Source organism: Penicillium robsamsonii (assembly GCF_028829455.1).
Source record: "Penicillium robsamsonii strain IBT 29466 chromosome Unknown utg000001l_segment0_segment0, whole genome shotgun sequence".
Lineage (NCBI taxonomy): Eukaryota > Fungi > Ascomycota > Eurotiomycetes > Eurotiales > Aspergillaceae > Penicillium > Penicillium robsamsonii.
In genome coordinates, this window is record NW_026643219.1 from 7,483,748 (window position 1) to 7,497,033 (window position 13,286).

Sequence of the window (13,286 nt, forward strand, 5' to 3'; positions counted from 1 at the left end):
GAGTTGGGCCTTTGGCTACAAATATCCACTGTCCGTTTCAGTTCAAATGTTTGATATCCTCGCGCCTTTAGATTTCCAGTCATGATATTCGTGAATTATGTGACACTATGGTTCATTATGCTTTTGCATGTCCATCGTTTATAGCTTTCCCTATTGCGGCACACCGATCTCGTAACCTAGGAGGACTTCGGTGGTATTTCCTTCCCAACCCCGGTTTCCGCTGGTGGAAATCAGGTAACGGCATGCATTGTCAAGATACAGCTGAGAGATAGTTCCAGTCCGATGACCAGGAATGATCAAGAATGGGACTGGGGAATGGCGAGAAGTCTGATCGCCTTGCTCGTTTTGCAGGTCATAGAGACGAAGGATATCGTGCGAGGCACTGCAGAATAAATGTTAGAAAAAGAGTACTGCGTTACCTAGTGGTATTTTACTCACCAGACAAGATGACGCCCATTCGGCATGGCCTTGAGTGCTGTCACCGGCCCACTCCCCTGTGGGAATTTGAATGTTCGTTCGGCATTTCTCAAACCCTTGTGGAGGCTGTATTCCTCGACAGTGCCATTTCGGCGTCCGGCATAAATATAATTTCCATCAGGAGACCAACAGGCATTCATACACCATGGAGGAGAATTGTAGGGTGTGACTCGAGCAACAGGATCAGGCTGTCGTCGATCCCAGACTCTGATTGTCCCATCGATTGAGGCAGCCAGGAATGTGTTATCGGTCGTCACGCCTTGCTGTTGTTGGGTATTTTCCGAGAAGTCTGGGGCTGGTTGAGGTGTCTCGAGATCCTCTGCTTTAGGGAGTCCATTGACAACCGGCTGCACTGGGCCGGTCGAGATACCCGCATCGTCCATCTCCATTTTCTGGACTGGCGCATCTGCATGGGTATTTGTTTTCGGCGATAATGCATCGTGCGTGCTCTGTGCAGGCCCATCTAGTTGGGCAGGCACTTCATCGTCAACTTCTCCTGGTGCATCGACATCCGGCATAGCACCATTAGCTACAGCGCGACCAAATTCATCGTCCTCATCTACCGCAAATACTCCACCAGATGGCTCATTACCATCCGTAGCTCCGCCATCTGCGTCGCCGAATAATGAGTCCGTTCCGCCAAAAAGTGAGTCGGCCGGGGAGCCCGCCTGCGGGTTCTCGACTGGGCCCGTGTCTCCATTGTCGTGGGAGGTATCCATGAAGTTGAAGTTATCTGTACTAGGGGCAGCATAGTTTGATGTAAACGTGCCATTGGTCTGCTGCGGTTCGACTGTGTCCTTGGGGACCGAAAGGCTGGACTCTGGCCGAATCTGCAGAGCAGATATTTGTCCGCCGCTGCCACCAAAAGCTCGTCTAGCTTGGCCGGTATTCAGATCCCAGTCGAAGACCCGTTTATCCCAGCCGCCGGAGAGCAATGATTCTTCGTCTGATGTGAGGTTCAGTGATGACACTGCCGAGGTATGCTGTCGAAGAAGCGCGATTTCCTTGCCTTCCTCGTGACGCAGAGTTTGCAGACGAATCACCCCGGATTCTAACCCGGAAAGTAGCCACAATCCTTCACTATGGCTGGCCAAAGAGTACACCGGTGACAAATGGCTGCCATCCATGTTCTCCCAATATGTCATCAGGACTCCAGCTTTGACCACACTGTCCACGAACGGATGCCTTTGCGCCACAGTCAACATGAGCTTGCTATTTATCGAGTCTGCCCAATTGAACTTTCGTACGTATCCATCCGATCCACCGGTGAAAATCCAACGCATATCCGCCGTCGCTGTGATTGCATTGATCGAGGTGGCATGCGGCGCGGCGGTAGTTGGAACCACATCGTATGTTCGGGCTGTGAGGCATTCAGGGCGCACACTTGGGTGGTAAATGGAGAAGGGTTCGAATTCGGAATTGTCGCCATTGCCATTCGTGTTTTGTTGCATGCCAGGGCCCTCCGACGTCTGGCTCGCATTCGAGGGGCTATCGGGGTCTTGATCCCCATCTCCGTCTTGGTCATTTTCATTGTCGCCCTCGCCATCGTCGACGTCGCGCATTGTGTCATCCATATCGTTGTCGTTCTCGTTATCGGAGCTTCCGTCCTGGGAGCCTAGGGAGTCACGGGGGTGATTAGCAAAGTTGAGATGGATGAGCCGCGGGGCGTTGACGCAGGCCATTGGAACAAACAATTGCCATACCTCCCATGTCACGGTCCTCTTCTTCCTCTGGTGAACCCATGATTACTGGGCGCTCTCGTGGCAGTCCGAGTTGTGGGGTAGCTATCGTTTGCGCGCAGTAATTGAATGTGGGGATTAGGAGATTTCGTACAAAGAGCTTCGGCGCAAATGAAAATAAGCCAAATGACTGCGAGGTCGGAATTATGCTCCAGCTCCGGAGTACGAGACAGAGTAGAGTCGCGCGTTGCGCCGCGGCTTAAAATGGACCGATATGGACCCGATGCTTGGCAGACCAATGAGCGTCAAAGGCTCCTAAGCTGTATACCACTACGATACGTATACAATTCGATAGCATATCAATTGTGTCCATTCCAGTATATGCTTTTACCCTAAACACCTAATTGACGGCAAATCAGCTTCCGAAAATCGCTTGGATGCCCGTTTAAGCTCCTTTACCAAATCTTAGTCATCCAATGTCACGTGCGCGTATCCTTTTCTTCGCCTCTATTCTCAGTACTTGAATTTTAACTATATCCGTTCCTTTATGGGGAGTGGCCCGTGACGGTATAGACATGGACGCCAGTGAAAACAATAGATTTGATGGAACTCTTCACTATGGCAGTGAGGAAAACCACGATGGGAAAAGGTTATCCACTTCCCTATGTCATCGCATGCTGTTCGACGTGATTGGGGGGCCCTCGCCGCGCTGGGCAAGAAGATATACAACTAAATTTACAATAGGTAACTGTGAAGGAGCTAATTTCGAATCAGCATAGTGTATATAATCCAGGATATTATCTACGTATTGGCTAGTATTGCGGCAATCCTAGCCGAGGTGTGTATCACTTTGATATGGTGTCGCTAACACTGTACTTCATGCGTTGTAGACATGAGTTAGGCTAATAAGAGACCCCACCCAACATGATAGTTAGCTAGTTAGGTAGTACTGCTAGTACTCCTAGGGCGCCACAAGGTGGGATCTAGGCTAGACCGTGCACCAATGAGTCTCAGTGGACTATAAATTGCCCTAAAATGATCCATTCCCCTTTGAACTTTCATTTCCTCTTTTTCATATCCTGAATCAGCTTCAGCATAATTAAAAGGCAACATGACCGCCCAAGATACGGCTCTTGGGACCTTGGAAGTTCTAGAGAACATACTTCTTCACCTTGATCTCAAGTACATCTTGACATCCGCTCAACGTGTATGCCACCGATGGCAAGATTTGATTTCGACGTCACCCTCCCTTCAGAAATATCTCTTTTTCCAGCCTGACTGGGATCGAGAGGATAGACAACGCAATCCTCTGTTAGCCGAAATCTTCCCCGACTGGTTCCCCGATTTTCCCACATCCGAGAAGCAGTGCAAAAGCCATGGCATTGAAACTGGTACCAGTGACATAAAATCCAGCTGGAAACGCATGTTGGTTCAACAACCTCCGATTCGTGATATTATCTTCTTTCTGGTGCAAAGCGGTCGAGGCGGCACATGTCTTAGAGGGCCGTATACCAAGACCGTCGAAGATTCACGGACACACTGGTTCAGCGTAACAGATCCGCTCACGATGAACGATTTTATCCGCCAAGTCCCTTGTGGTAGCTTACGCAAAACAATGGTCTTGTGGGACAATGAAGACCATAAAATCCCATCTGAATTTCAGCACTATTCATTCAACAAGAAGGAGAGACAGTTCCTTCAGGGGGCACTGGAAGAATGTGGAATGATATTGTTGGAATTCACAGTAATACAATGTGGAAAGGGGCATTCTGGAGGTGCAAGACGGAGGAAAAGATTTGGTACTCCTTTTTTCGAGCCACAGGTTGACGATGCAGAAGATTTAGAAGACGAAAAAGATGATGGTGAAGATGATGAAGATGGAGCTGACGACGATGAACATGAAGATCGTGCAGATGCTTAGGGTATTCATCTTCAACCTAATAGGTGATCACGTAATTATAATTGAATAGAACCATTCCGTTGGTGAATTTTGGGGGCAAGAATGAGCTTGAAGACCTCTACTTCAGGGAAATAACAAACTTGCTAGGAGGTCACAAGTATATGTAGCCGTATGTACCCAATTTTAGGCCGCAGATGCGAATTTCCCGATTGGGGTGCCACCACTTTATGCTCAGGGTAGACCGGTGTTCTTATTAGATAATCCCAAGAATGGTTATTTTGAAAGAGTGTTGAGTGTGACACCGATGTCCGGAAGTACTGCACAAGTCTTGAAGGGCTTGCTTCTTGTGTCTTTGTAAAAAGTATAGGCTTATTGAATAGCCGTGACTCTTCTAACTAGTGCACAAAACTTACATTGATACGGTTTGAGAACCACTCTAATACACAGTGAGTAGTCCGGTCTCATCAGAGTCAACCAACTCCACGACATGTGGTCGACTGCGCGTCATTAGATATTGAAATCAACGCGTCGAAGCAAGAGACTAGTACTTCTGGTAAGATAGTTGCATCGGATATGGGTACATTGACAACTTACACCTGTAGCCCTCGTCCTCTATTGGATTCGATCTAGATAGGTGATCTCGGGAGAATTGTCTTTGTCGTGAGTGGCTGAGTTCACTATATTATATGCAGACCCAAAACTGGTCCTCCGATTCTTTGTCTCTTTGTAGCCATTGCCCACAGGCGTGGCTGGGAATAACTCCATTGACATGTTTGGAAAATGCGTTTCCCCATTTGGCTCTGAAGCCAGTTTTCTCATCTTGCTGAGAAGCAGATAGAGCTGCTGGAAACTGAAAGGAGACTGGCTCGAGGTGACACGAGTCAGAGATGTCGAGGGGTAAACCAATTTGAACGCAACGGTTGGAGGCTTGGGAAATATATCCCAGCATCATGCTGAAGTCAAGACAATGTTGGAATAGTTTCCAGCCAAGCACGCTTTCCCACTGGATCAGTACGATAATCTGCTGACACGGCGAGACATCGTTCACTGATGACCAATGGAGTCTTTGAAGGCCAGGTATAGTCAAAACAAAGCGTAACAACTTCTACCAGAATATTGATGCGCGCTGTGATGCATCAGAGACGTCGACCTCGGGATTGAAAGTAAATTGAAGAATCCCAAGGACCGGATCATCAGGAAATTGGTCAAGTTCGTATGAGTAGTACGGCAGGTCATGAAAACAAGGTACATCACGCACGTTCTCGCCCCAAATCCCATTCATTGTGGCCTCGGCCTGTAAATATCTCGAAAGTGCCCTGCGCGTCTCGGACTCAGTGAAGTTGGCGGTGAGTTGGTAGTGGAGTACCAACTAGTGAATGATAAAGGTCGAAGTAGCCACTAGCACCTCCAGCACATTGTACGTAGACATGATCGGCTGATGATACTTGCCTTCTTCCAGTACTGTGCTATCCTACTACTAGTAAGGAGGCGTCTGAAGATCAACCAGAGAGATTAGAATTTCTTGTAAAATCAGGGACTGAGCAACCTAAATTTCTCAAGACCTATAAGATATATACACATTGCTAAGATAGCTTCTAATTAACAAGCACTGGCTAGTCTTAGCCGTTCCAGGCCAAAATTCACTAGCTATAAGCTATGTACAACAACAGTGTCAGTCTCTTAGACAATGCTAAAGTCAAAAGTGAAATCAAACGGCTCAGCATAACACTTGTACGGCTCAAACGCGGTGGGTCCGACAGTAGCAGAGCCAAGACCGTTATTAGCATAATCCAAATGCAAGACGGTCATGTCGAGCGGCTTCAGATCATGCGGGTGCGTGGCACTGTCCAAATCTTGAGGCATGTAACGACGGGCAGTGAAGCTGAAGGCAGACTTCTCGCCTTGACTGTCGCTGCGACGGGCATCGAGCGTTACGCCCTTCTCTGGGTTACCGATTTGCACCCAGCGCAGATCCTCGCGGTTACCATTCTCTTGCGGGTAATCATAGTATGTGAACAGGTCATCCACGGAGGACTGGTACTCGCCCATGCGACACGCCTGCTTGGAGTCGGGGTAGCTCTCCCCGGGACCACGACCGAACCAGGAGACAGCGTCAAAGGCCTGTGGTAGGACAGCCATGAGGCCGATACGCGGTAACACAGTCGGGGTGTTGTCGCCAGAGAACTCGCCTTTAACCTGAAGGCGGAGTGGAGCCTTCTCATCGGCCGAGATGGTGTAGATTAGATCCGCCTGCACGCCCCAATCCCAAACCTTGGGCGCGACCCAGACCTTGTAGTGTATCTGGGCGTCGCCGTTGTCGGCTTGTTGCCATGTCACATCGCGGACCTGTGTGTGGACCAGGTTGACGTATGCTGCATCCCACTTGGGCCCATCGCCTGCGTTGGCCTTGTCGTTCTGCGTCTGGGCGCGGTAGAGAGATAGTTCGGGTCCGCGTTGGAAGATTTCCGTTCCGTCGACGTTCCATGTGACATTTCCGCGCAGGAGATCGAAGCCAAATGTCGAGGTGCCGCTCTGGACTTCAAGACGGGTTTGCTTTGGTTGAGAGATTTTGATGCTAGTATCGTCCTTGCGAGCGACAGAGTTGGAGCGGCGTTGAGAAGAGGAAGCAGAAGGTCCAGGGAGGTAAGCTTGATCCCAGGCAACAACATGGCCCTTCTTAGCCCAGACCTTGTCCTCATCAAGCAGGAACTCAACAATGATCCATGCTTCTTTTGACAAGTCTTCCTTCTTCAATGGAAGGTCCACCTTGCGACTCTCGCCTGCCGGAATGCTCGGGAGCTCCAGTTTCTTCGACTCTGTTGTCTTCTTGCCATCCTGCACAAGGTGCCACTGGGGAAGCAGTCCGGATAGGTCGACAAAGTCATAATGGTTTGTGATAATCAGTTGGGTTGAATCCGCGGTCAAGTTCATTGTGACAGGCTGGATGTTTTTGGCATACTCACCCATTGAGGGCATGGGCGTGTGGTCAGAGAGAACCAGACCGTCCATGATGAAGTCACCATCATTGGGAGTGTCGCCGAAATCACCGCCGTAGGCATAGTATGATACGTTGTCTTCCTTCTTCAGGATGCCATGATTGTTGAATTCCCATACGAAGCCTCCCTGGACAAGGGGCTCGGTTCTGAAGAGTTCGATGTAATCCTTGAGGCCGCCAGGGCCGTTGCCCATTGCACTGCTCACGTTAGAATAAATAACAACAAGCGGGAGGGAGATGCCCCAAGCTTGTGGGATGAAATGAGATAGGACTTACTGCGCAAACTCGCACAAGATGAACGGCTTATCAGTGTTGTTGCCAATGAGTTCCCGGATCTGGTCTAGAGATCTGTACATGCGGCTATGCATATCTACCGTTTCACCCTCATAGTCCTGCTCGTAGTGAATAATTCGAGTAGAGTCTCTCTGTCGGATCCATTTGGCCATGGAAGCGTGATTCGTGCCGTAGCCGCACTCGTTTCCAAGCGACCAGATGATGATACCAACGTGATTCTTGTAGCGCTCTACCATTTGAATTGCCCTGTCCAAGTAAGCCTCCTCCCAGTCTGGGTTACTGGAAACCTGCAGGCCATCGCCGGTGATCTGGAAACCATGACATTCAAGATCTGCCTCGGCAATGACATAAAAGCCAAGCTCGTCGGCGACGTCAAAGAAGGAAGGGTGGTGGGGGTAATGGGATGTTCGAATTGCGTTGATATTGGATCGTTTCATGAAGATCAGGTCCCGCCGCATGTCCTCGTAGGCGACTGTCCGTCCGGTGAGGTGATTGTGCTCATGACGGTTGACACCGTATAAGATGATGGGCTTGCCATTGACATGGAAGTTGGAACCGCTGATTTCCACGCGACGGAAACCGGTTTTTTGGCTAATGGTTCGTCCGCCAAAGGTCAAAAAGAGAGTGTACAGGTTAGGGGTCTCAGCAGACCACAGTTCCAGCTCATTACCACTAAGTTTCTTGACATACTTTTCCGATGATGAGACAGTGGCCTCGTCGACGACCTTCCCACTTGGCGACAGAAGCTTGACTTCCACATCCCCTTCCTCCCCCTGGATGGTAAAGTTTGCTGTCAATGTACCGCTCTTGAAGGAGTCATCAACCTCGGGGAAGACGTCGAAATCGACAATGGACGACTTGGCAAAAGGAATCAGATAAACGTCTCTAAAGATACCGGATAGCCACCACATATCCTGATCCTCGATATACGAAGCATCGGACCACTGATAAACACGAGTTGCAAGGGTGTTCTTCTCCCCAGAAGCGGAAAGATAGTCGGTGATGTCGAATTCGCTGGGATTGCGGCTGCCCTGGCTGTATCCAACCTCCTGGCCATTGACCCAGACATGGAAAGCACTATCCACACCTTCATAACGCAGCCGGATCTGCTCGCCATTCCAGTCCTCGGGCACGGTGAACTCGCGCCAGTAGGACCCAGTGGGGTTCACGTAGGAGACATTGGGCGGGGTGACGGGGAATGGGTACTCAATGTTGGTGTAGTGAGGGTGACCGTAGCCGTTGAGTTGCCAGTGGCCCGGGACTTCTAGCTCATCCCATGAGGAGACATCTGCCGTCGCCCAATTGGGCGCCTCAAACGGAGATTGGTCATAGTGGAACTTCCAGGTACCGTTGAGACTATGGTATTCGCTCTGTTCTCGATCGAACGATAGAGCTGCGTGCTCGGAGCCGTATGAATAAAAGTGTGCGCGAGGCGGCAGGGTATTGTTATGGATGATATTCAGGTTCGTCCAGTCAGGGAGGAACCCGGGAAATGACATCGCCATGGCTTCTTTTCAATGGGAAAAAAAGCTGGTGATCAACATCGACTTGGATTTTGCCGGTTCTTATAAACCTTAGGACTATCCCCCGAGGCTCGAGCCATCCCAATCTCCAAAACTGCCCAAGACTCCCAAGCCAAGAGTTCCAAGAGAGCCAAGACTCCAAAGTGACTCTTCCCCAGTCCTCCCAGAAGGGGGGGTTCGAAAAGGTCACCTCTGACCCACTGTGAATTAATCATATAATCAATTCATATACAACGTTGTAGGTTTGCCTGTGTCCATGCAATCAATTTATCGGAAACTGTTTCTTTCTCTTCTTCGCCAATTCCACGTTGCAAGGTCTTTATATTATACGTTAGCACTTCCTGATTATTTAAGAGCTGACCTAACCCCGAGCGCCTTTCTGACCACAGCTGACACGTACCAACACGTTAGCTTTCGCGATCAAATATTATGCCGAGCATACAGGCTCCACGCACTCCACAAATAGGAGATCACTGCTTAAATAGGAGATTATGCCCCATACCCCGCACGCCAATGGACTTTGAACGATCGCGGAAAATGAAAGGCCCCGGGGCCATTGTTAAAGAGGGAAACGGAAGACTCCTTCTCCCGCGCGGGAGTGGCTTGAAACCCGAGCTCACTATTGATCTATACTATATTTTACTCGTGTTACAGATTGAGGTTACAAAAATGGAGCCCCTATAGTGATATGCCTATCCGATCGGCTATGGTTTATGCTACATCATTACACTATTGCACAATCCAGGACGAGACTTATGTTACAGAATGAGGTTACACGATGGTTAGACGACCTCAAGGCTCGAGCGTGCAAAGGTGGGGGATACACCACTCCCCAATAAGGTATTAACTCCTTTTCGTTTCCTTGGCTTTCCTCATAGTTAGCTCGTTAAAGGCGTGGAGAGAAAGACGTCCAAATGCCGACATGGGGATGGCCGACGTCAGGAATCAAGTCTTTCTCCGGAAGACCGCAGTCGACCCAATAAGACCCAAGCATTGATATTCCATCCGATGCTCATCGGGAAAATTACGGCAAAACTCCGAGATGAAATGGATTCTTCCGAGTAGATAGAATTGTATGCGCTAAAAACATTCTATCCAAGACACTCTTGCTGCTATCCGGGATAATTTAAAGTACGTCATCCTCGTCGCTGTCAGCCTGATCCTCCTGTCATCGTCATCGCCTGCAAGGCCAAAGTCAATGGACCTTCCCCCTCTTTTTGGCCTCTTTTGCCCGGCAACCGTCTTTCGGTCTAGATAAGGAGAGTGGACAGAAAAGCAGGCATGAAGGCTATTCTTCTGTCCGAACGTCAGTCTTCGACTTCCTATTTGTAGCTGGGAACTCGTTTGAGCGTTGGTTTATGAATTTGAGCATCTAAACGCCAGTCGCTTACATACCCTCCTTGCATCCAATTTATCTGTGAACTTGTGAACTCGACCTACAACGTAGGTTGTACTAGATGGGTACTAACCCCTTGTCTTTTCAGGTGATGGAGGTTGCGCTACTGATTACAAGTCTTCCAGCCAATAAGGATCCATACAACGTAATTCTGCGCTCTACTCTATAATCGTGCCAAGCGCCCAACACACACTCCGTGCAGATGGCCTCATATTGAAAACGCTTAGAATACAAAAGTGCATAATACAGTTAGTCATCTATGTCCACTCAGATTGTTGAAAAAACGGGTTTTGTCATTTTGGTTAGAGTTAACAGAGTCTTCAATATCTGCCATTGTTACCATACGTTTGTGGTACGCCTGATTTTTGTCACCAAGAATAAACATTGTATTTTACATGACGGTGAGACCCTGCCTTGTGTATCTTACTCGCAACAATTCTCTGTCATACCGCCCACCTCAAGCAGGAGGCATCTTCACCCGTCTATCTCTCTAAAATGTCACAATTGACCTCACAAAATAGTCCCGAGACTTCCACCACACAAAGAGAAGAAAGAAAGTGAAGAAAGACGGGGTGTGTCAACTTCGTTTGTTCTAAAAACAATCCACGGCCAGGGACCAAAATATCGGCTGTGGATCATCGAGGGAACAGCCAACAGCTTTGTGGTCCAACTTAGAGCCACAGAGATTTTTGCCACCAAATACACCTCGTATTGGCAGTGTCATCTGTCTGCACCTCGACATTGGCCCTGTTCCCACCGATACCGAGCATGGTAGCATTGTGCCCCTGCTTTGGGAAAATAGGCAGTCCAGGTCCATTCGGATTTCCTGTAGCAATGAAGTTGGTGATGTAACCCTGCATTAACTTCGCAATCGAGGCCACCACGTGTGACACTCCAGTGGAGTGGTCTGTCGCCTCACCATTCCAGTAGGTATAGGAAACATCCTGGCCATGAAGGGCCGGCGCGACTTGAAATTCATAGTTGTAGGTCTCATTTTTGAAGGCGCGAGCGAGATAGTTTGTGTTGCAAGTAAATATTTCCTCATTCACCATGGCGATAGTTCGATTGATGCCGGAGCTATACCGTGCGCTGATTGCTGAGTCGCTGAGGTTGGCTGGATACAGTGTATTCACAATGTAGTCGATGACAGACAAGTCAGTGCCGGGAAAGAGAGCTCGAATTGCAGCAGTATTGTTGGCCCATGGTGGCGTAAATGAAGGACTCTCATTCTTGTTATGACCCACCATGATGCTAATGTTACGCGAGAAACCACCATTGAGAAGTGAAATACCAGGAAGGGCAGGCACAAAGAGGCCGTCGACGACTGGGCCCCAAACATAATCGCTGTAGGAAGCATTGCCAACCTGCCAGGAATTGGCATTGATAAGAGCGTCGGAACTCAGCTGGCGAGCCTCCTCGATTGTGCTGACATTCAGCAGGGACAGGAAGGCCTGTGTTTTGTTCTCTTGTTTAAACTGCGAGACCGCTGGTGTTAGGCCAGGGGACTGGATAATAGCACGCTGGAAGAGCGAGTGCTTATTACCCCCATAGGCGGTAATTTGATGCATAATACTACCACCACCTGCCGACTCTCCCATCACAGTGACTTGATTGGGGTCGCCGCCGAAGAGATGAATGTACTTCTGTACCCACCCCAAGGCCAGACGCTGATCATATAAGCCTGCATTTGACACACCGCCCATACCCTGGAGTGTTGGCCCTGCAAGCCATCCAAAGGCTCCAAGCCGGTAGTTCATGGCAACGTGAATAACCCCAGCGGTATTATTCGATTGGCTAGCTTTGATCAGTCCGGCAGGGTTAACACCTTTGCTACCTAGTGTATAGGCTCCTCCGTAAATCCTAGAAAGTATTAACTCCACATCCCTACATTCACGTATGGACCTTCCTTACCAGACAACGACCGGAGCTCTTCTGCGAAAAGAGCCGTTGAAAACTTGCTTAGGCACCGTCACATCAAGAAATAGGCAATCTTCCGACACTGCAGTCCCGTGATTGAGCTCAGAGATCAAGGTAGGTAGAATTTCTGGGGCCATCTCAGCAAGATGAGTGTAGTTGAACAGGGATAGATCATTCGATATATAAGCTGATTGAAATGAGTTGGAAATTACTCCCCAAGCCGGTCCCGCCTGTGGGCAAATGTAAGATAGATTGCCAGTTTGAACGACTGGGTTACGACCAGTCGGTGGGACTGGCGCTGCGAAGCGTAGGTCGCCGAGCGGAGGCTGAGCATATCGAATGTTGGCAAACTGATAAAGCTGACCAGTCTCCTGTAAAATGTTCGGCCGAGGTAAGCCTTCGTTTTGGAATAACTGAATATTAACTTACATTGTAGGAGAGAGCCTGGTGTATCTCATATCCCAAATCAACTTTCGGGTGTGTCTGCCCCGCTGAAGACAGCCGAAACAGTAGAGCCGCAGTGGTAAAAAGAGACGTAAAGAAGTTCTTCATCTTGAATGGTACTACGGTTTTCAGCAGGATTCAGTCTACTTGGTATCCTTTTATAGTAACCTTCTCCTGATGCTAACCATAGATCCAAGTACGAGTATTATGGAACCCTTCGTAATTATTTCTAAGTGAAGAAACATGTCCGAATAGATCATCCTTAACACTATGAAGAAAATTATTTCCGCCATGTGGACCAATATGTCGCAGTTTATTCCCGATAGTCTGCCCATTTCCAATGGAAGAACAACGAAGGGCGGATTCCTGCTTGGTCAGTTTTAGGTCCCCACCTGTTGTTCGTAAACTATACCCGGGGCGGTTAGCGTGATATCGATCTACCACTCATGGCAAACGGGGCTACTTAGCGTTCAGCCCTGAATTTTGCTATTCAATCTTTCCCAACAGCAGAATAGCTAGGTGAAATTTTGAAACTATGGATTTCCATCAACGAATATCGTTAAATCACCACAATGAATCATTCTCGTGTCTCCGCTTTACAAACTAAGCGGACACGAAGTTTGGGTCATTGTTGCGGACATTCGCCGGCACATCCTGAGGA

At 48.9% G+C, this 13,286-nt stretch overlaps 4 protein-coding genes across 4 annotated transcripts; 1 reads left to right on the forward strand and 3 right to left on the reverse strand.

The window, feature by feature from the left end:
- Positions 1-150: 150 nt before the first annotated feature.
- On the reverse strand, positions 151-2,220 carry N7447_002900 (WD40 repeat domain-containing protein; the record flags this gene model as incomplete). Its single annotated transcript, XM_057227175.1, has 3 exons — positions 151-382; positions 439-2,092; positions 2,181-2,220. The coding sequence occupies 3 exons, from the start codon at positions 2,218-2,220 to the stop codon at positions 151-153; spliced, it is 1,926 nt and encodes a 641-aa protein (XP_057091191.1).
- Positions 2,221-3,267: 1,047 nt separating this feature from the next.
- On the forward strand, positions 3,268-4,077 carry N7447_002901 (F-box protein; the record flags this gene model as incomplete). Its single annotated transcript, XM_057227176.1, has 1 exon — positions 3,268-4,077. The coding sequence occupies one exon, from the start codon at positions 3,268-3,270 to the stop codon at positions 4,075-4,077; it is 810 nt and encodes a 269-aa protein (XP_057091192.1).
- A 1,659-nt stretch (positions 4,078-5,736) lies between these two features.
- On the reverse strand, positions 5,737-8,850 carry N7447_002902 (uncharacterized protein; the record flags this gene model as incomplete). The annotated part of the gene is made up of 2 exons (XM_057227177.1): positions 5,737-7,249; positions 7,328-8,850. 2 exons carry the CDS (start codon positions 8,848-8,850, stop codon positions 5,737-5,739), a joined length of 3,036 nt encoding a protein of 1,011 aa, XP_057091193.1.
- A 2,085-nt stretch (positions 8,851-10,935) lies between these two features.
- Positions 10,936-12,733, reverse strand: N7447_002903 (uncharacterized protein; the record flags this gene model as incomplete). The annotated part of the gene is made up of 3 exons (XM_057227178.1): positions 10,936-12,124; positions 12,176-12,552; positions 12,611-12,733. 3 exons carry the CDS (start codon positions 12,731-12,733, stop codon positions 10,936-10,938), a joined length of 1,689 nt encoding a protein of 562 aa, XP_057091194.1.
- Positions 12,734-13,286: the final 553 nt, after the last annotated feature.